A 21,387-nucleotide genomic window follows, 5' to 3' on the forward strand; every position below is an offset into this window, starting at 1 on the left:
AGAAGTAATAGTTTTTTAGGCTGAGCTTGGGGTTTCTGCTATAATGAGAATAATAATATTCCAATTCGGGTGAATGATTTTTTTGTCTTGGGCTTCTACTTTCAAGCAGATTTTCTTGAAAAAAAACGTACAAATTTAGAAACTATTTTACCACAGGTCTGAACTTGTTCTCGAAAAAAAATCATTATTTGAACCAAAAATATTCTTATTTAAAAGTCACATGTTTAGAAGGAGAAAATGTTATACGCTTACAAGGCGTGTGTTCTCTATTAATGTGATTATTTTAGGTTCTAATAATTAAAAAATTATAATATCTAGTAACCGGAGAGCTTTGAAAATAAATTACACAACTGAAAGATATGTATAAAAATATTGTTACAAAAATAATTTTTCAAGCATTAAAAACTTAAATTATCGTGTATACTTAAAGAGATTAACTTGCCAATAAAACATACACATATGATGACTAAAGACAAGATATGTCATTTAACAAGACAGAATAATTCCTACAGGTAAAGTGCATAACAATTGAGTATACCATCTAATAATGAAAATAACGCAAATAACATAATGCTTAAAGCAACGTTCATATCAGAAGGGAAAAATAGTTTGAATCCCATCCAACAAAAATCATGCGATTAAAATCCAATTAAAAAAGCATAAAGTAAAATAAGTTTTTAAAACAGGTATCTGAAGGAAAGCAACTACATTTAGTCCACTTCCTCAATCTTGGGGCCAGCACCACTTCCACCAGAAGGAGGAGCAGCATACTCATCCTCTGCTGCACCAGCACCACCCACGTCTGGACCAGCACCACCTTGGTACATCTTGGCAATGATTGGATTGCAGATGCTTTCCAATTCCTTCATTTTGTCCTCAAACTCATCTGCTTCTGCAAGCTGGTTGCTGTCTAACCACTGGATTGCCTGCTCAATTGCATCCTCAATCTTCTTCTTGTCAGCCGGGTCAAGTTTCTCACCAATCTTGTCATCCTTCACGGTGTTCCTCATGTTGTATGCATAGTTTTCCAAAGCGTTTTTGGCCTCAACCTTCTTCTTGTGCTCTTCATCCTCAGACTTGTACTTCTCAGCCTCTTGAACCATCTTCTCAATATCTTCCTTTGACAATCTACCCTTGTCATTGGTGATAGTGATCTTATTTTTCTGGCCAGTGGTTTTATCTTCGGCAGAGACATTCAAGATACCATTGGCATCAATGTCAAAGCACACTGTAATCTGAGGAACACCCCTGGGTGCAGGAGGAATGCCAGATAGCTCAAATTTGCCCAACAAATTGTTATCTCTGGTCCTTGCTCTTTCACCCTCAAAGACCTGGATAAGCACACCAGGCTGGTTGTCAGAGTATGTTGAGAAAACTTGTTCCTTCTTTGTTGGAATTGTAGTGTTCCTAGGGATCAGGACAGTCATCACACCACCGGCAGTCTCCAAACCAAGAGACAGAGGGGTGACATCCAGGAGGAGAAGATCCTGAACCTTCTCATTGCCCTCACCACTTAAGATTGCAGCCTGAACAGCAGCACCATATGCAACAGCCTCATCGGGATTAATGCTCTTGCAAAGCTCTTTTCCATTAAAGAAGTCCTGCAGCAGTTGTTGAACCTTGGGAATTCTGGTAGAACCACCAACAAGGACAACATCATCAACACTTCTTTTGTCCATCTTAGCATCCCTCAAACATTTCTCCACCGGCTCCATACATTTCCTGAAGAGATCCATGTTGAGCTCCTCAAATCTGGCACGAGTAACAGTGGAGTAGAAATCAATTCCCTCGTATAGAGAATCAATTTCAATGGTGGTCTGAGCAGTCGATGAAAGTGTTCTCTTGGCCCTCTCACAAGCAGTCCTCAACCTTCTAAGTGCTCTGGGGTTTCCACTAATGTCCTTCTTGTTCTTTCTCTTGAACTCTTGAACAAAGTGGTTCACCATCCTGTTATCAAAATCTTCACCTCCAAGATGGGTGTCACCAGCAGTGGCTTTCACCTCAAAGATACCCTCCTCAATGGTGAGTAAAGACACATCAAATGTCCCACCACCAAGGTCAAAAATCAACACATTCTTCTCACCAACACTCGTGGCCTTCTTATCAAGACCATATGCAATGGCAGCTGCAGTAGGCTCATTGATAATTCGCATCACATTTAGACCAGCAATGACACCAGCGTCTTTGGTAGCTTGACGCTGAGAATCATTGAAGTAAGCAGGGACGGTGACAACAGCATTCTTCACTGTGGAGCCTAGGTAAGCCTCAGCAATCTCACGCATCTTGATGAGCACCATGGAAGAGATTTCTTCTGCGGCAAATTGCTTCTCTTCACCCTTGTAGTTAACCACGATCATTGGCTTGTCAGCAGCACCAGGAATGACCTTGAAAGGCCACAATTTGATATCACTCTGAACAGAGGAATCACTGAATCTACGACCAATCAACCTCTTGGCATCTGCAACACAAACAAAGCATCTTTACAAAAAAGCCATTTTGCATCTCACAATAATGGATAAACAAAATTTAGATCTATACTAAATTCTTGCAATATAAAACATAAATCAAACATTCATAAAAATATTTAGATTAGATCTATACTAAAAGCGTCTTATAATTGATCAAATTTTTATAACACATTAGATCTGAAAACTAGAGGTCTTGTATACATATTACTAGGGTTAAACTATTCATTTGATCCTTATAGTTTTCTCTGTTTAGGTTTTACTTCCATTCCGAGAAAAGTACGTGTGTACTAAAAACTAAAAAGAATATATGGTTTTAGTACCTCAAAAGTTTAGGGATTGTCTTTTTTTAGTTTCCAAAATGAAAATATACATTTGTTAGTTCTCAAAATCGTAAAATACTTCGTTAACGGTTTGGTTGTACAGTCTACGGCGATAATTGAGCACATGAGGAACTAAAATTTGTATTTCGCAAAATTGAGAATAAAAATGCAAATTTTAAATTTAAGGACCAAACAATTATAAAGAGAAAGTGAATAGTTTAGCCTAAAACCTAAAATAAGTATAAAAAAAATACATAAACAGAACAATCGAATGGAAAAGATAAAATAATTTTGTTAAGAGAGGTTACCGAAGACGGTGTTGATGGGGTTCATGGCGACTTGATTCTTGGCCGCATCACCGATGAGACGCTCGGTGTCAGTGAATCCGACGTAAGACGGCGTGGTTCTGTTCCCCTGGTCGTTGGCGATGATTTCAACGCGGTCATGTTGCCACACACCGACGCAAGAGTAGGTGGTTCCGAGATCGATTCCGATAGCAGGACCCTCTCCTTTTCCGGCCATGGTTTCGGCGTGCGGCGTAGAGAAAGAAGAGATCTAAGAAAGAGGAAGAAGAAGATGATAACCACAGCGATAAGGCACCACTGTGATTCAAGTGAGAGATATGAGGGGCAATAGTTAGGTTATATAGTAGTGTAGTTAGGGTTTGGAGTCCTTCCAGAATGTTCTTTAAAGTCGTTGCCGACTTAGCTTTGCCAGTTGGGTACGCATAATTTCCACGTTCGCGGATCTGAATTTTCTAAATCGTGGGCCTGACTCTTTCTTGATCCAGCCCAATAAGTCACCTAACTTTTTTTCAAATTTCTTTTTTTATGCAATTATTTTGACAAAAATATGTATCTAAATAACATAAGATAAGATTTATTGAGACGTAAAAAAAAAGATAATATTTATTGAAACATATATTAATACTCATAACAAAAAAAAAGAAACATATGTTGATAAATAAGATAAGATTTACTAAAATATATGTTAAAAAAATATTTATTAAACCGAGATAAGATTTTAAAAATATATTTATGTTTGTATCTTAAGAAAAATTATTCATATACGCAATAAAATTATAAAAACGTATATTTGTCAACAGTATTTATATATATATATATATATATATATATATATATATATGAGAACAACAAAGCGGTATTCATTATTGTCTATTTGATGTTAAAAAATGCATGTGAATCAATCTTCTATTATTATTTAAGGTGAAGAAGTTTTGTACATAAATTTTTGTGCTTTGATATTATTATTAAAGCAGTTTGTATTGATTATTGTTTAATTGATACTACTATTAAAAACGCATGTCAACAACGAATATATTATCTGTAATCTATGTAGTAATCAAGCATTCACTGATTGCATCATTAATGCCATAATTAAGTTTTGTTTAAAAACTTTATTAATGTCATAATTAAGAATTATTTTAAGTTAAACCATTTTATAATTGTCCCAATAGTAAATACGCAAATGTATAAAGTTCATAACTTGATCATTCTTAATACATTCTTAAGACAAATTAGTAACCATTAATCACTTATACATTCAAATGTTTATTTAAAGTTATATTACACTTTTAATTCTTAATATTTTATGGTTTGTATAAGGGTAAAAGAAATTTGTACAAATATAATTGGGGAACAAAAAATGTACACATCCATAAACTTCAATTCTTAGACTTTGATTTGTAGATCCTAGGTTACTAAATTTTCAGTCTTGCTGCAAAAATTTGACAGCAATGAAAATTCTTTCGAGAATTACTAATATCACCAAACATCATAATTTAAAACAAAGAGCTTGACTTTTTTTATGTCTTACAGAGGAGAAGAAATTTTCAAGATGAACATTGTAGATTTGAATTTTGAGAAGAGTGTTTAACCACAATATACTATAAAACATAATTCAACTTCTATGTAGAAAATCTAAGAATCATCAAGTACATATTTTTCATACCTAACTACTATTATAGGATCAATGCGCCTATTTTTTATTGGTTAAAATAATTATTGATAAATTGAAGTTTTAATTATCATTTTGATCTTCAAATTATTTTAAATGATTCGATTTGATCTTCAAAATTTTAAAAGTTTCAATTTGATTATCAATTTTTTAAAACGTTTAATTTGATTCCTAAATTTTTAAAAATTAATTAATTTAATTTTCAAATTACTTTAATAATTTGTTCACCTTGATGCTCAAGTTTTTAAAAATTTGAAAACTAAATTAATTCATTTTTTAAGATCTTGAAAACTAAATTAAACGTTTTAAAAATGTTAGAATCAAATTGATTTTTTTTAAAATTATTTTTTAATTTATCATTTTTATCTTTATTTCTAAATTGAATTTAAATGTTTTAAAAAAATTATCAATAAAATATCTTGTTTCACAATATAAGATCCTGTTTGCATTATCATTTGAACTGCAAAAACACGAACCTCAATACACCTCCACTATAAAACATAATGAAGGGTTTGATTTTGCAAATGAAGGTTAGAATTGTCAAAATGACAATCCAAGCATGCACTAAATTATTTATCATAACTATAAATTATAATTTACAATGTTTAAAAGATTTCTTCATTATAAATTTTAGTTATATAAAAAAAATATTTAACATGTGCATTTTACAAGCTAAAGTACTACTTCTAAGTTCCATCTTATTTATCAAGTTGTAGAAAAATTTGTATCTTACAAGTTACACTATGAGTTTTCTCTTTCAATTTGTCCTATAAAATTTATTGTTTAAATTTATTTCATAAGTTTTTCTTTAAATTTTATCTTTTATGTTTTAACATATACGACATCAAATTTTTTTCTTTTTTCCATTTTGATAAAATGCATCTCCACTGCAAATACATTTCTCTTTTTCAATTTTGTCGTCATATGGTCTCGTCATCTCGTGTAGTCCTTGGAGTAATGATTTTGCCTCGGTGATGAAAGGAAAAAATATATTCCCTCTTAATAAACGACACTGTAATCATACAATCGGTTACTTGTAGAATATAAGTATTTTTTCATATCCAACTCATAACAATAAATATCTTTAATGGAACTACCTTACATAACTTGAACTCGATAAGGATTTTTTTTATCATGTGAATCGAAGACACAATTAGGGATTTTATAATGATTTGCGTATTTTATTTAATTAACTGAACTATACTTTTATATGGATTTAAGTAAAAATCATATGTCAAGATTTTTAATTTGACTCTCTCAAGGATTTTTAAGGCAACTTGGTTAAACTTAGGATTTTGCTAGGCATGGGTCAAAGAATTAAAATAAGACAATTTATTGTGAAGATCACAAGAAATCATAAAAAAAATGATAAATAATACAATTTTATGCATCTTAATAAAAATATTTTCCTTTTAATTTCTTAATCAATGAAATATCAAGAACGCCCGTTAATATTTGTCTTAAGTTTATTATGATAATGATGATTCTTATTGTGGTATCTATTAATACCTGTCCTCTTCAAACATATCTAGGAGATGTGTTTACATGAGTTGTTTACTCTTAATTTTCTTTTTTATTAGAACAAATGACATGAAGTTATTTATATAAATATCATTGCTAAATATCATTTATATAATAAATAATATATTTTTTAAGCATTGTAGAATTGCAAAATCAAATTAAACATTCACTTGGCAATTTTAACATTAAAGTGAATTTTCGGATAAAATATTTAAATCAATGTAAAATTGTAATGCAAAAAAAAAAAAAAAACTCATCTAAGCAACTATACATGCATTTTAGATGGTCTTATTATTTCTTCTATCATACCTAACTCAACATTTCATTATAAATATAATTTATTCTTAGGTTTTTAAAGGATTTTTTATTATTAAATATTATGAATATTGTTGATATTTATTGCTTAACAGAAGCAACAACTAGAACAATTCGAGATCCTAAAGTAGCTAAATGAGATAGAAAATTAAAGCCATTTTTAACAAGCGCATCTGCGCAATAACCTTAGGTTACTTGGTCGGCCATTTTATATTTACCACAAGTTGAAAATTAAAGCAAAGTTTATTGCATATTATTTTGAATATTTTGGATTGTTGCTGATGGATCAATCGTCCACACTAATTTCTGAATCAAAAAAAAAAAAGAAAATCGCTCACAGTAATTTGAACCAACGCTCTCTATTTGTTTGAGAAGCATAACCACATCAGTTGCAACGAATCCCTGACAGTTTTTTTATTCGTTTGGCATAAGTACCATTATTACTTCGCACTAACTTTATTCCACCGAAAGAACTAACTAATATAGCCGTGTATGTAAAATAAGTTAGAATCGAATTATTCATACCATATTTATATAATATTATTGTTTTATTCCTCGATTATTTCATTACACAATAATACTATTTCTGGTATAAAAAAAAGTACTATTTCTTCGTTTTATAAACTTCTGCCTAACTCTGACCCTATTAATTAATGTTTGGTAGGGTAAAAGTAAAAGAAAACTTCGAATTTTAAATTAAAACGCAAAAAGAAAAAATTATGGAAATTAATTTTTCTCACACTTTCTTTTAATTCTTTTTCAACTGAACATGAGGTATTATTAGCATTGGTTCCTTTTCTCATGTAAGGATACTTTTTCCGAGCTATATATATATATATATATATATATATATATATATATATATATATATATATATATATATATATGAACACTTCTATGCTAGCAAATATCTAGTAAAAAAAGAAACAAAAAGAAATACAAAAGTGATGGGTAACCTATATCAATAGTAAGGGATACTCCTCAGCTTATGTACATATTTTTAGACTATTTTATCTTTCAATTGATTCTGAAAATCACCTTGTCAAAACAATTACTTATATTCTTTAATTATTTTAATCAAAAAACTCAACTAAATCTGGCTCTAAAAAAATAAGAAATACAAATTGACAAGCAACAGAGTGCTAGTTTCCCTACTAGTATAATATAAAGAGAAGAGAAAAAATAGAAGAAAAAAAATGACAAGTGTTAACAAGATGTTTGTAGTGTTGGATAGATTAAATTAAAAAAAATTGTTAAAAAATTCGTTTGATTCTTAAGTTATAAAAAATATTATTATTAGTCTATATATTTTAAAACGGATTCTTCGGTCACAATATATAATATTTTTAATCTTTTTTTAGTTCATGCACATATTATTTTAAAATGATATAAGCAAAAATAAAAAGAATTAAAAAGACATGTATATGACTAAAAAAGAGGATGTTTATAAATATAAAAATGAAAAGAGATTTTTTTGTAAATATAAAAATCGATTAAAAAATATTACTATTTATTTATATAATTGTTTTTTAACTGAAATATATAACGGGTTATTTTGGTTTTAAATTTATTAAAATAGTATATTTTGTAGAAATTTATTTGCATAATTTGATCTTTGGATTCATGGAAACAAGGTTTTCTCACGTAGATGTAACTCGTATAGAAGAAAGAGAAACACTACCATAAAAATTATTAAGAATTAAAATAGAAATTAAATAAAGAATAAAATAATCAAGAATGATTACCCCTGCAAATTGGGGTGTGTATCAATCAAGTAGGAAAATAAAATCCACTAAAAACTTGTTAACTCGATAATATGGGTATAAATTTGTCTTAAAGTAATAAAATACTTGGGATGTCGACCTAAACCTTTTACTTACACACTACACGTACATATCCATCAAATAAAGAAAAGTTAATAAATAGATAAAAGAATATAATAATTTTATTATTGTTAATTTATTTGTATTTTTTATAATTTATCATTAAATTAGCAAAAATATAAATATAAATAATAAAATATTACTTAATTTGAAATTGATTTTTTGTTCTTAAACTTAATTGTGATGGGAAGAAGAAAATGCTATTTGATAGATTTGAAAAATAAAATATAGTAGCATTTTTTGGGTGAAAAAACCAAGTCATGGCAAGTGACGAAAGCATGGGATCGTCCTCTCCTCTTGGCCTTATTGCGCAAGAGTGCAACTGTTGCGTCTATTCTTCTGCCATTTAAAAGGAAAAGAGATGCACTCTTCAAATTACCCACAATCGATAACTTTTTTTCTTCTATCCATCAAATTACCTCCTCTTCAGTATTCCCCACCCATGTCAAAAACATCCTCAATTACAACCGCACGATCAGAGATGTGGCGTGGTCGTTTAGGCTCTGCCCTACGAACCACCTTAGCATGCACCGTCGCAGGTTGCACCTCCCTTTACGGCCCCGCCCCTCTCCGCCGCTACCTCGAGTTCCCCTCCTTCATGTACGTCACAACCGTCCTCGTAGTGTCGGACGCGACACTCGGGGACACTGTACGAGGTTTCTGGCACGTCGTTTGTTCGAATATTCAGGTCATGATGCTTTCTTTGCTTAGTTTGCAGCTCATAGGGCCTCACAGGTTTAACAGCTGCGTTGCTGCGCTGACCATGGCGGCTTCGGCGTTCGTCGTTGGGTTGCCGGAGTCGACGCACTTGGTCACTAAGCAACTTGCATTTGGACAGCTTGTGAATGTTTTTGTTAGCACGGTGGTGGATGGTGGACGGACCGGGGTGGCCGTTCACCCAGTTCATGTGGTGTGCTCTACAGCCTTTGGAGGTGTCGCTGCTGTCCTCGCCATGTTGCTTCCATTTCCTCGCCTAGCCCACTATGAGGTAATACTTTACTTTTTATCTTCAAATCATCCTATACAACTTGAAAATTGTTATAACCCCTCAAAGTTACATAATATTTCATTTTTTGGAATTATAAGATTCACTTGATTTAATAATAAGTGACATTGCTTGATAAAAAAAAAATATAAACTCAAATTCTAGAATACACCCCAAATGCTAATTGAAAGCTAGAGAAAGGAAAACAATATATATATAATCATAGGTGATATTTTTTTGGTAACGGAGAGAAAACAAGGCAAGAAAAACAAAATTACAATCTCATGAAAGATATATTAATGTGACTAGAAGAAATATAGAAAGAAATATTGAAAGGTGATGATCAGCTATTCAAAAGAAAGAGATGTTTAAATATCAAATTTTTTAAACATATTTTTTTTCTAATTTAATGACTATATAGTAATAGCATAAAATAATTTTATATTGTTATTTAATTATAAATTATTCTTTACTTATTTTTTTTAAAGAAATTACGATAAAAGTTAATAAAATTATCACATATAAATTAATAAATTATTAGTTGAAGTGAAATTAGGTTCAATCTTTTTAAGTATTCATGGTATTGAGTTTGAATCTTATAGATGTAAAAAAATGATTCAAATCCAGTTAGAATGATCATATAGATTTTTTATTAAAAATTCAACATCAATAAAATTGATAAATATTTCATAGTAATATTTGGTGACAATAAAAACTTGTCATATATAATAATTTATGATTGAATGATAATATATATTTCATCTTTTTCTTTTTTTAATTAAAATTTATTAAAAACTACAAAAATTACGTAACCCACACATTTCTTTTAATAATTCTCTTTTATAATTTTATAATTTCAATAATTTTTAAGCAATAATAAAATATTTTATTAAATGTGTTGCAGAGCATGAATATTCCATGGTATATATTTGGATAAAATCTAAACAATGATTTTGGTGTACTTATTTTTTTATAATAAGTGAATCTCTTCTTTCATCTGTATCTTAAGTTTTATAAAGAAAGATGAAATTCACAGACTATATAAAAAATATGAAAACTAAAATAATTTAAAGTATAGAAATTAATTAAGACTAATCTTAACAAAATAGTAATAAACTTAAAACATATTTTACTCAATATATTTGTTAGAAAAGCAGAAGCAGTTTAACTGTAACCAACAACTGACCATCCCACTAACTAATTAGCTTACAAATTTGTTATTGTTTTTTTATAGATTGTTTTTTTGGACTCGTTTTTAATTTTTTTAGATTGGTTTATAAATTACTATGTGCTAATCAATCAATTTTTGTTTTACTTTTTAACTTTCCTAAAAGAAATAGATTATGTATAAACGTGCCAGGTCGCAGTCGTACTCATTAACTTTTGGTGTTAATTATTTTTTTTATTTTATGATAGATATTTTTTGACACTTTCGATTTTTTTTCAAAGTGTCTTGTCGTACTCGTTAAAAAAATGTTAATGTTACAGCCAATCTGTATTTTTTTTCAGGCTTTATTCCAGTTTATAAATATCTTTACAAACTCTGTCTTATAGTGTTTGTTTTGGGTACATGTACGTAATGGAGAGACATTTGGTTCTTTCTGTCCATCGTTTAGTTTCATCACGAGAAACACATGAACGGTTGAAAATCTAAGATCCTCTCGCGAAACTCAAGAAGAATAAAATTGGAAGAATAAAAAATCTTGTAAATATTTTTTCCTATTATGTAAAAGGAGTTAATGTAAAAATAGTTCTTTTAACAAAAGTTAAAAGCCAATTTAATTCTTGAAAAAAAATGAGCGCAAACACCTTAATTTTTAAAAATATAAAAAATGATTTAGTTCCATAAAATTACTAATATATTTTCAAAGACTATTAATGTGCATCGGCAAAAGGGATTAATATAAAATATATTTATGATTTTAAGAACCAATGTGTCTTATGCTAAATTTATCAAAAAATTGTTTAAGCTTTTACTCTTTTAATAATTATATTAACATATGTTTATAATATTAAAAAAGGAAAAAGCTTTGGATACGCCATTGCTCACGCTACTTTTTAATTTTGAGATGAGTGTACGGATGAAAGAGATTGAAAAGAAGAAACAAAAGGTAACAGATAATATCATTAAAAAAGTAAATAAATAAAAAGATAGAGTAATATAGATAAATTGTAAGGGGAAAATGAGAGAAAATCAGAATTAGTTCTTAAAGCAATTTGCACATATGATACTTGTGCTCGTGACTCGTGAGATGGAGAGAGAAAAGGGAATTTTCCATTTTTGCCGAGTATGGCCTGTCCAGCGTTTGACTGGCTCACGTTCAACCGCATTATATAAACCTGAAGGAATAACAATAAAAGTCAATGATTCTTTTAGATATTCTCGCTTTTGCCCTTCTTTTCTCAACGAGTTTATTTATATATCAATACATTAGAAATAACTTCCAAGTATGTTACTTAAAATAAACTAATATTTTGTTTTACGTAATGTATAATAAATATTGATTAAAACATAATTAAAATTAGTAATAAATATTTTTAGGTATATAAATTACAATACAATTAAATTTTATAATAAATAAAATGTATAAATTATATTTAAAATTATAGTATAATGTTATTATTGTTATTGACATTTTTTAAAAACACGATTAAAATATAATTCAAAGAAAAAAAATAAAATAAAGTATATTGAAAGGGATAGATAGTTAAGAAAAATTAGTTTGCTGCTACACATGTAAGGAAGAAAGCTTTCAATGATTGAATGAGAAATTTTATCATTAATTACGCTCACTACATAGTCGGGTTAACTCACTTTCAGACAAGGAAGTTCTATCGACTATACGCTAAGAATACTTGTGAGAGGTTCGATTGCAACATAGAGGCCATCTCTGCCTCGGACAACTCAACTGCAGTTGGTTTCATCGCTCAAGCCAAGTCCCTCTCCACAACAGGAGCCAAGCTTCTCCAGATTATTAGAAGTAAACAGGTAAGCTAAGTCTAAATCATGGCATTTCACACTGAACCTGCGGCAGCAGTATCATTAATTTCCTACGAATTGCAAATGAGCTAAATGTTTGGTCTGGGTTTTTTCATCAAACAGGATGGCATGCATTGGGAATGGCCACAAACAAGAATTTTCAACTCCCATTGGATTGACCCAGAAGATGAACTGCAACACTTGGAGTTAACAATGAGAGCTACGGATATTGCCCTATCAACTTGTACTTCTTTTCCTGTTGGGGTCATTGATGAGGAGCTCAGAGGTGTCTTGCTCAATTGCAGAGGACACTTCAGCAAAGTCTTAGGTCAGCAAGCCAAGTGCTTTGATTCTTTTGATGCAACCATAACTTCAGATATGAAAAAAGAAATTTTGACCAAAAACCTCTCTATAGCCTATAAAGATCTCCCAACCTCGTTTTTTTTATACTGTGTGCATCTTCTCCTATATGACTCACCCATTGCAAAGAAAACTGACCACGTGCTGGGAAAAACTCAGAAAAGAGGTGATTTCAAATGGAGCGCCAGAAAGACCAGAGAGGTTGTCATGAACTTGATTCCCAACAACCACAACTTGGCTTTTGCATTCAAGTCCTCACTTTCATTAGGCCTCGCTGTGTTTTTAGGTTTAACATATAACAAGGAAAATGGATACTGGGCGGGACTCTTAATTGCCTTGTGTTTCGTGCCTGGACGGCATCCAACATTTTCTCTTGCAAATGCACGAGGACAAGGAACAGCAATGGGATCAATCTACGGGATCCTATGCTGCTTCGTTTTCAAAAAAATTGTGGATTTCAGTTTCTTACCTCTTTTACCATGGATCTTTTTCTCTTCTTTTCTTAAGTATAGTAGAATGTATGGGCAAGCTGGTGGGATTGCAGCAGTTACAGGGGCCTTGTTAGTAGTTGGTATGAAGCACAATGATCCTCCTAGTCAATTTGCACTTGCTAGAATGGTCGAGGCCACAATAGGCCTCCTTTGCTTTGTTATTGTAGAGATTATTTTTAATCCCTGCAGAGCTGCAACTCTAGCAAAATCTGAACTTTCTCAATGCTTGAGATCACTTCAAGATTGCATTGGCCAGATTGCCATCATTACTCCTACCAAAAGAGAGATGCCATTTTCAAGCTGTCAAGAATTGAGAGAAGGACAGAAAAAGCTGAAATCTCTAGTGTGCCAATTAGAAGAGTTCACAGCAGAGGCTGAATTGGAGCCAAATTTCTGGTTCATTCCATTTCATAATGCCTGCTACAGAAAGATGCTGGAATCACTATCAAAGATGGCAGATCTCTTACTTTTTGTGGCATACTCAACGGAAAATATCATGCTATTGTCACAGAAAAACGGAGCATTTTGGGTGGATCTCCATGATGGAGTAAACAAGAATGTGAGGATTTTTAAAAACAAAGTTAGCCCCACATTGGAACACCTTGAAGAGATAACAAGGAAAAAGATTCCCGGGAAACTTGCAAATGAGTTGAATAGGAATATTCCTTGTGATATCGAGGCACAAGAACATCCCAATGCAGAAGCACTTAGGGTCTGGAGTGGAGATGAAGTTGTTGATAGCATTACAGGCTCTTTTCTCAAACATCTAGAGGAGATGGCTAACAAAACTCATACCAATATAGATGAGGAGATGCTTAAAAGTCAAATGCTTTTCCATTACAGCTGCTTGGGATTCTGTACTAATAACTTGATGAGAGAAACAATGAAGATTCAGAGTGAAGTAAAAGAACTACTTATGTGGGAGAATCCCTCAAGTCAAACAAATCACAAGTAAATTTATAGTAAAGATCAAGTTCCGTGTTCACAGTAAACCTAGCACCATGACTTGGATGTGACCTTAAGAAGAGGCTTAGCCCTACAAATTAACCAAGAATGTGTATATATTTGTATAAAATCATCCAGCTAATAAAAAGAAGATCCATCTCCAACAACTGGTGTTTGAAGCACCCAAAAAGAAAATCCAATACTTGATGCAGTACCAACCAATTCTTAAGTAAAGAAATTACCTAATCTACAAAGCACATCAAGTAGCATCCATGGCAAACATCTTAAGGGGGAAGCTTTAATTGAATGTGCACATATGATATGCACACAATGTAAAAGTCAATACGGAAGGAAGGTTTAATTTGAAATTTCAAAAAAATAGATACTACACTATACTATATTGCTCATATGATGATTGCACAAAATATAGTAGCACATCATCAAGCAAAATCCTCTAATCTTAAAGAAAATCCAGTATTTTCATTAGTTTACCAACAAACACTCCTTAACAGCAAAAAATAACTTAAGGGAGCACGCATAAGTATAGCAAAAATTGAAATGTTATGCTCCTTTGATGTTTATGGAAGTTTTAGTAAGCTAACGTTCACATTCCCAAGTCTACAACACAAAATTACATCTTAAACTTAAAAGCATTACTAGTTTCCTTCGAACTTTGGGTCAGCCATGACAAAATGATACGCGATCACTAGTACAAAGATGAAGACGCCAAGAAAATTGGCAAAGAAACCCAGATCTTGATCATCGATCATCTGCCACATCAGAGTCAACAAAAATCAACACATGTCAACAACTTGGTTTGGGATATCACAAAATGAATTCACGACATAGACATCAAATCTAACATCTTATCCTATTACCCTCCAAATTTTGATTCTGTCATGACAGAGCATAAAATAAACATGACTAATACAAATCGGATGGTTCAATTTTGATCCCATATCCTATAGACCCGACTAATTCAAATCATATCGACATTATAGATTATAGATTTATATACAAACATTAACAGTAAGCCCCGATCTGAAATCTTATAAAGATGCATATCAAGGAAAAAGTGCAGCATCTACGAAAACGCACAATTGGTATTGGCAGGGTAAATTGGTGAAGTTGAACAAAATGAAGCTAAGAGATCACTGATGGAAAGCGGAAATTGGGGAACGATCTGATCCGTGAGCGAAAGTAAGGAAATCAGAGACGAAATTGAGAGGGGTGTGGTTACCTTTGGACGCGGTGGCAGTGGGCGCGACTTTTCCCTCTGATGAGTGTTGTTGTCGTGCTTCCTAGGTCTCGCTGCGGGGTTCCCCCACAGTCCCTCCAACACAAATAAGAAGCAGAATAGTGTTTACTTAGTTGACCATTTTGCCCATCTCTATTTCCCAAATTTAGATAATAAGGTTTAAATGCCATTTTATTCTTTTAAATTTGGCTAATTGTTTTTTAGTATTTTAAAAAAATTATTTTTATTAGTCTTTCAAATTTTTTAAAAGCTACTTTTAATCTCTCTCATCTTTTGTATTAATGGTGTCATAATTTATAATTATTTTACATCATCAATATACTTTTTTTATTTAATTTTTTAAAAATGATTTGTGACAATTTAATAATAATTTTTTGTTTTGGTAGTTTTTTGAAAAATTAACAGACTAATACAAACAATTTTTTAAGCACTAAAAAATAATTATTCATATTTAAATGATTAAAAACATATTTAAGTCTTATAATAATAATAGTCTTGTTAGATAATACTTTTGATCCATTATGTTTTTCATTTTTTTGATTTTAGTATATTAAATTTAATTTTTTTATTCTAGTCCTTTGTGTTTTTTAAAATTTTATTTTAGTATTTTTTTATTTTTCGTTAGAAATATTAATAATTTTGTTGGCTTAAATTTTTTGGAATAATAATTTACAATATTAGTGACTTTTAGTCGTCATTATGTGATTTTTCCACACAAAAACTCAATCAATACACAAACACCAGCAACACATCCTTCTCCCCCAACAAGGAATTAAACAATAAAATGTAAAGAGTATAATTTTAATTATTATTTTTATGAATGTTTGAATCTGCCTAGAAAAAAATGATTGCCAACAGAAAATCAAAAGAAAAAAAAATAAGAGAGTGTGTTAGGATGGCGATCAGGCAAACATGGGTTTATGGGTGACGACGTGTGGATTTGGTGATAATGGTTATGCAAATTTAAGTTTGTGACAGGGGAGAACAAATGAGTGATGGTAAAGGTAGCAGTGGTATATAATGGTGTTGATGTTGCGTGATTTAGACTCTGTCATTCGTTCTTTAGATCCAAGAGAAAGACTTGTGTTCAAAACATCTCAATCTCCGCTATGTCACCACTATGATCATCATTCCTTCTTTGGGTGTTTCGCTTTTACCTCTTACCTACATGCACCCTAATGATTAGGCTTTGGTGAGAGGTTTTCAATTGTTGAGCTAGTATCTTGGTTGAAGTCCGTCTTCACCTTATTTCATCAACCTCTTTCAGGTACTTCAAAAACTTGGAGTAGAAGACAGAAAAGCTTGATTCGACATGAAGGAGATATAGGGAAGAAAAACATGTTGTCTCGTATTAGCTCATACAAAAGAAAAAAGGTTTATTTCACGAAGGAATTAGGCATGGCAACGAGGTGGGTCGGGATCGAGTTTTGCTTACCCCACCCCCATCCCCGACTCCCCATTTCCCTCCTTGTCCCCCCCCCCCGAAACCCAACGAGGGTATATATTTATCCCCCATCCCCGTCCCCGACGGGTCGGGTTTTCCCCGCCCTGCCTCGCCCCCGACATATTTATAAAATTTTATTATAAAATATAATTTTTCATAAAATGAAAAATATAATTTTAAATAACAATCATAACATATTTTTAAATTGTACATGATAACATAAAATCCAATCCAACACTACATAAAATTCAATCTAATAGTTTCATGTTTTGATGTGTTATATGTATGTAATGATATTTTTGTAAATTAATTATTATCGAGATGGGTTTGGGGGCTGGTATTAATAAATCTCATTCCCGACCCCGAATCCAACTTTGGTTATCGAGGAAAACCCGAACTCGATCTCGATTCTGGTCAACTCAGGTTTTTCCCATTAGAATCAGAGGAGTCCGGGGTGGGCCCTACGGGTTCGGACCCCGTTGCCATGCCTAAAAGGAATTCTATAATTTCATCTTTTTGGTAACACTTTCTGGATTGGTACCACAACTCCCAAAGTTGGACCTTAATTTTGCATCTATTGAAATATTAACCATTATGTATTACATTATATAATTTGACTACGTACAACTCTAACTTATTCACACTTGAGGTGAAGCTTAAAGTCCTTTTATTGAAAGCGATGACAAAATTCGGTCACATTTTCAAATGCTAGGATATAATATATGATTCCTGTGAGAAACTAGATAAATCTCCATATGTTATGTCATTTTGTAAAATATTGCTAATTTACTAACTTTATCTTTATTTCTTGCAATCAACAACCTAACAGGAATGATTCTCCAATATTTTCTTGCCACCAAATCTAACTCCCCAAATGCGAATTTAGTCTTTAAGTTGATTAACTTCATCTTGTTCCTCTTTTACAACCTCATCCAGATGTCCCTATTAATTACCTCTAAAGGGAGTTAAGCTAAAGTAGGCCCTAAGAGAAAACCCTTTTCCAGGGGAAACCAATATTCCAACAAAGAGGAGGAAAACATACCGAGCTAATAAATGTTTAAATTAGAATTGAAGTTAGGGTTGATATAGGAAAATAAAGATAAGAGACCTATGCTTAGTGAATTTTAAATTAGAAATTGATTATTTAACAATGTAAAATTGTTTTGTAAATGAGTTTTTAAGGCAAAACACATGAGAAAATAAACAACACACAGCTTTGGTTGTCCTTTTATTATAAATTTGTCTCAATGATTTTTTTTTTTGAATAAATTGATTTGAGATTATATACCATGTAACCATAAATTGTAAGGTGAATTAGTATTATCATTATTTTTTTTATCAATATGCATTTAATTCAAATATTAAAAATTTTACAATAAATCACATACTACTCAATCAATTGATCAGTTATACTTCTTGTTGTTAACAATTAACATTTACATTTATCTCTTTATGCGTTAGACATGAAAATGTCAATAAAAGTTTTCCAAATCGAATAAGAATGAGTTTATTATGTAATGAGGTGAGTTGTTTCTTGATTGTCCAAGTCATATGGATTTAAAATGTTGTTTTATTTTTACAACTTTATTTAATTTTATGCGTTGAAATATTACAATTATAATTAGATATTTTAAAACTAAATCGACTTTTATTTAAAAATTGTATATATAGATGTTTAGTTACTGTTTGATAGGATAGAAAAAAAAATTAAAATTAAAATAGAATATAAAAATGTGAAGTTAAAGCTGAAATTTAAATTTTTTTGACCCAGTGTCTGTGACTTCTCTTCCAAACGAATAGGCCCTTAGTAGTTGCATTATTTTCATGTTTAAATAAACGAAGCCAATCATTAATAGTTGATCAATTAGATATCGCCGAATCCAAAATGAAATCCACGTCATCGATCCGCAAATAAAGAGGATATTGAAGCATAAAACTATAAAAGAAAAATAGCCGTCCATCTGCCACGATCAACGGTGGCGCAGAAAGAAAAGAATACGACGCGGATCGCAATCATCAACGGTCGATTAGATCACAATCAACGACTGACGCTGCTCTTCCCATTGGGTAGACGAAAAACACAAAGTTGGCTCTATATAAACCCCGCGTGGCAAATCAGAGCTCAATTCTGAATCAGAAGAAGCGAGCGAAGATGTCGGGTCGTGGAAAGGGAGGCAAGGGTTTGGGAAAGGGAGGAGCCAAGAGGCACAGGAAGGTGCTTCGTGACAACATCCAGGGTATCACCAAACCCGCAATTCGGCGTTTGGCTCGCAGAGGTGGTGTTAAGAGAATCAGTGGTCTCATCTACGAGGAGACACGTGGCGTCCTCAAGATATTCCTCGAGAACGTTATTCGCGACGCTGTTACCTACACCGAGCACGCTAGAAGAAAGACCGTTACCGCTATGGATGTTGTTTATGCTCTCAAGAGGCAGGGCAGGACTCTCTACGGTTTCGGTGGTTAATTTCTAGGGTTTCCATCGGCGTAGCAGCTGCTTATTGGTTATTGTTGTAAATGGTTGCTTTTTAGGCTTCTTGTTATATTTGCTTCAATTGTAATGGAACAAAGAGTATTTTGTTTCTGGTATTTGAATCTTAATGGTTGAAGTTCTCTTAATTGTCATGGTTACTCTGATTATCTGCTAGTTAATTGCGACTTAAGAGAAAATTTGTGTTAATTTTGGTAGCTGTACCCTTTACATAGCAAATATACCTTTTGTTTAATTTTGCAGTTTTCGTGATTGTTGTTGCGCCTGTTTTTATCGGGCTCGAAGTGTAGTATTGTTAAGTGGAACAGGTTGGGTCGTCAGGGATTAAATTGAAATGGAAATTTCTGCTATGATTTAACTTTGAATCGATTATATTAAAAGTTCAATTTTGAAGCTTCAATATGTTGAATGCACTCATGTCATTGTCGATGCATTATGTTTTAGTCATCTTAATGAAAAGAGGGGGATAGTTGTTTGTTTGGGGGGGGGGGGGGGTTGGCGTGGGCTTTTTTCCAGACAAGTCTGCTTATAAAGTGCTGGCAAATGCTACATGGAGAACTCAAACTTGATGGAACTTTTGCTGAAAGTTTGAAATTGAAAATTCCACCAAAAGTGAGCTTTGTGGTGTGGAGGATTTTCTTGCTAAGACTACCAACAAAGGAAAACTTGAGGTGAAAGAATGATGAATTGCTTGATACAGGGGAGCATATATTACTTACATGTTTGAAGGTTCTTTTAGTGTTGGGCTATGTGTTATTCCTGGCTGAAAATAACGACTGTACTGCGTCAGAGTCCTTTTACACATTTTATGCAGCATGTGCATTATGATGGGAGCAAGTTGACGACTGAAAAATGGAAGATCATATGGCGTGCTGTGATTTGGAGACAAAGGAGTGAATGTATTTTCAAAAATAGGATGTTTGATTTTGATACAGTAGTTCAACAAATTGTTTATCTGGCTTGGGCATGGTTGAAAAGCTACTGTTCTTTTTGAATATTCTTTCACACAGGTGAATCATGAAGTGTTAAAGATCTCATGTTGACCATTGGTATGGTCAAATTAAAGTATACAAATAGTTAACCTTATACAAAATGTGGGTTATGGACCTAATTAAATCTTATAAAATTGACTTATAAGATGATGTTTGTCTTTTACTTATGTACTTTAATTTGATCATAATCTTGAAGCATGACATATATCATATCATGAGGGAATAGGGACAAATGCTTGCTGATGATATTTTGTTCCTATGACACTGAGGTAACAAGGTTGGAATTTTGGGGGTAACTGTTACAAGTTTAGCATGTCGTAGTTAGCAATGAAGTGGATAAAGGCTACTGGAGTTTTTTGTTCAAGGTGGGCGATACAGCTTTTTGTAGTGAGGATCAGTGTGTGTATAATACACACACACACACACATATATCTATATATATATATATATATATATATATATATGCCTTCTAAGTACATTATAACCAATGAAATGTAACCTGTGTGTTGGTTTTTTTTATGTTGATCCTGATTCCTGATGTACATGGGATTAGGGTACAGCTACCCCTTGTACCTTCGTATACAAATATGAGATGTTTTGTTGCTGATATTTATAAAAAAAAAACTCTAACATGTCTTCATAGGCCAGAATACCATTCCTGAATACTCCTGGTCCTATATTATTCCTACACAGCTGCACTGCCACAAAGACCATATAATAGCCACCCTTAACAGCTGTCATGCTCTTGCTGCTTTCTTAATTACGCGTAGGAAGACTGGAGTGTTGCCAAAATTGTAGATCCAAACAAGAATAACAAAATTTCCATATTCTATTTTGGGTGTTAGTATGTCTTTAGTTCGCCAATGCTTTTCTCGTGTTATTTGTAATCACGAGCTACCAATTAAAGTTATGATTATAACTAAACTTTTTAGAATTGCAAAAAAGCTGTGATTATAACTG

The 21,387-nt window shown here is 32.1% G+C and overlaps 3 protein-coding genes and 1 pseudogene across 3 annotated transcripts; 2 read left to right on the plus strand and 2 right to left on the minus strand.

The window, feature by feature from the left end:
- Window positions 1-460: 460 nt before the first annotated feature.
- LOC114406995 (heat shock cognate 70 kDa protein 2-like) lies at window positions 461-3,419 on the minus strand. The gene is made up of 2 exons (XM_028369900.1): window positions 3,097-3,419; window positions 461-2,458 (listed from the first exon to the last, which is right to left on the minus strand). Exons 1-2 carry the CDS (start codon window positions 3,308-3,310, stop codon window positions 711-713), a joined length of 1,962 nt encoding a protein of 653 aa, XP_028225701.1. The 5' UTR covers window positions 3,311-3,419; the 3' UTR covers window positions 461-710.
- A 5,461-nt stretch (window positions 3,420-8,880) lies between these two features.
- LOC114405276 lies at window positions 8,881-14,291 on the plus strand (annotated as a pseudogene).
- Window positions 14,292-14,672: 381 nt separating this feature from the next.
- Window positions 14,673-15,591, minus strand: LOC114406996 (dolichyl-diphosphooligosaccharide--protein glycosyltransferase subunit 4A). The gene is made up of 2 exons (XM_028369902.1): window positions 15,486-15,591; window positions 14,673-15,015 (listed from the first exon to the last, which is right to left on the minus strand). The coding sequence occupies exon 2, from the start codon at window positions 15,013-15,015 to the stop codon at window positions 14,902-14,904; it is 114 nt and encodes a 37-aa protein (XP_028225703.1). The 5' UTR covers window positions 15,486-15,591; the 3' UTR covers window positions 14,673-14,901.
- A 3,423-nt stretch (window positions 15,592-19,014) lies between these two features.
- Window positions 19,015-19,624, plus strand: LOC114406997 (histone H4). Its single transcript, XM_028369903.1, has one exon. It carries the CDS (start codon window positions 19,100-19,102, stop codon window positions 19,409-19,411), a length of 312 nt encoding a protein of 103 aa, XP_028225704.1. The 5' UTR covers window positions 19,015-19,099; the 3' UTR covers window positions 19,412-19,624.
- The last annotated feature ends 1,763 nt before the right edge of the window (window positions 19,625-21,387 follow it).

The sequence above is a fragment of the Glycine soja genome, chromosome 3 (assembly GCF_004193775.1).
Source record: "Glycine soja cultivar W05 chromosome 3, ASM419377v2, whole genome shotgun sequence".
Taxonomy (NCBI): Eukaryota; Viridiplantae; Streptophyta; class Magnoliopsida; order Fabales; family Fabaceae; genus Glycine; species Glycine soja.

Excerpts from the sequence above, each read along its gene's own strand:
- LOC114406996 (XM_028369902.1), bottom strand. The coding sequence starts at position 15,015 with ATGATCGATGATCAAGATCTGGGTTTCTTTGCCAATTTTCTTGGCGTC.
- LOC114406995 (XM_028369900.1), bottom strand. The coding sequence starts at position 3,310 with ATGGCCGGAAAAGGAGAGGGTCCTGCTATCGGAATCGATCTCGGAACC. Across the intron at positions 2,459-3,096 it reads CCCCATCAACACCGTCTTCG|ATGCCAAGAGGTTGATTGGT; the intron begins GTAACCTCTCTT and ends TTTGTGTTGCAG.
- LOC114406997 (XM_028369903.1), top strand. The coding sequence starts at position 19,100 with ATGTCGGGTCGTGGAAAGGGAGGCAAGGGTTTGGGAAAGGGAGGAGCC.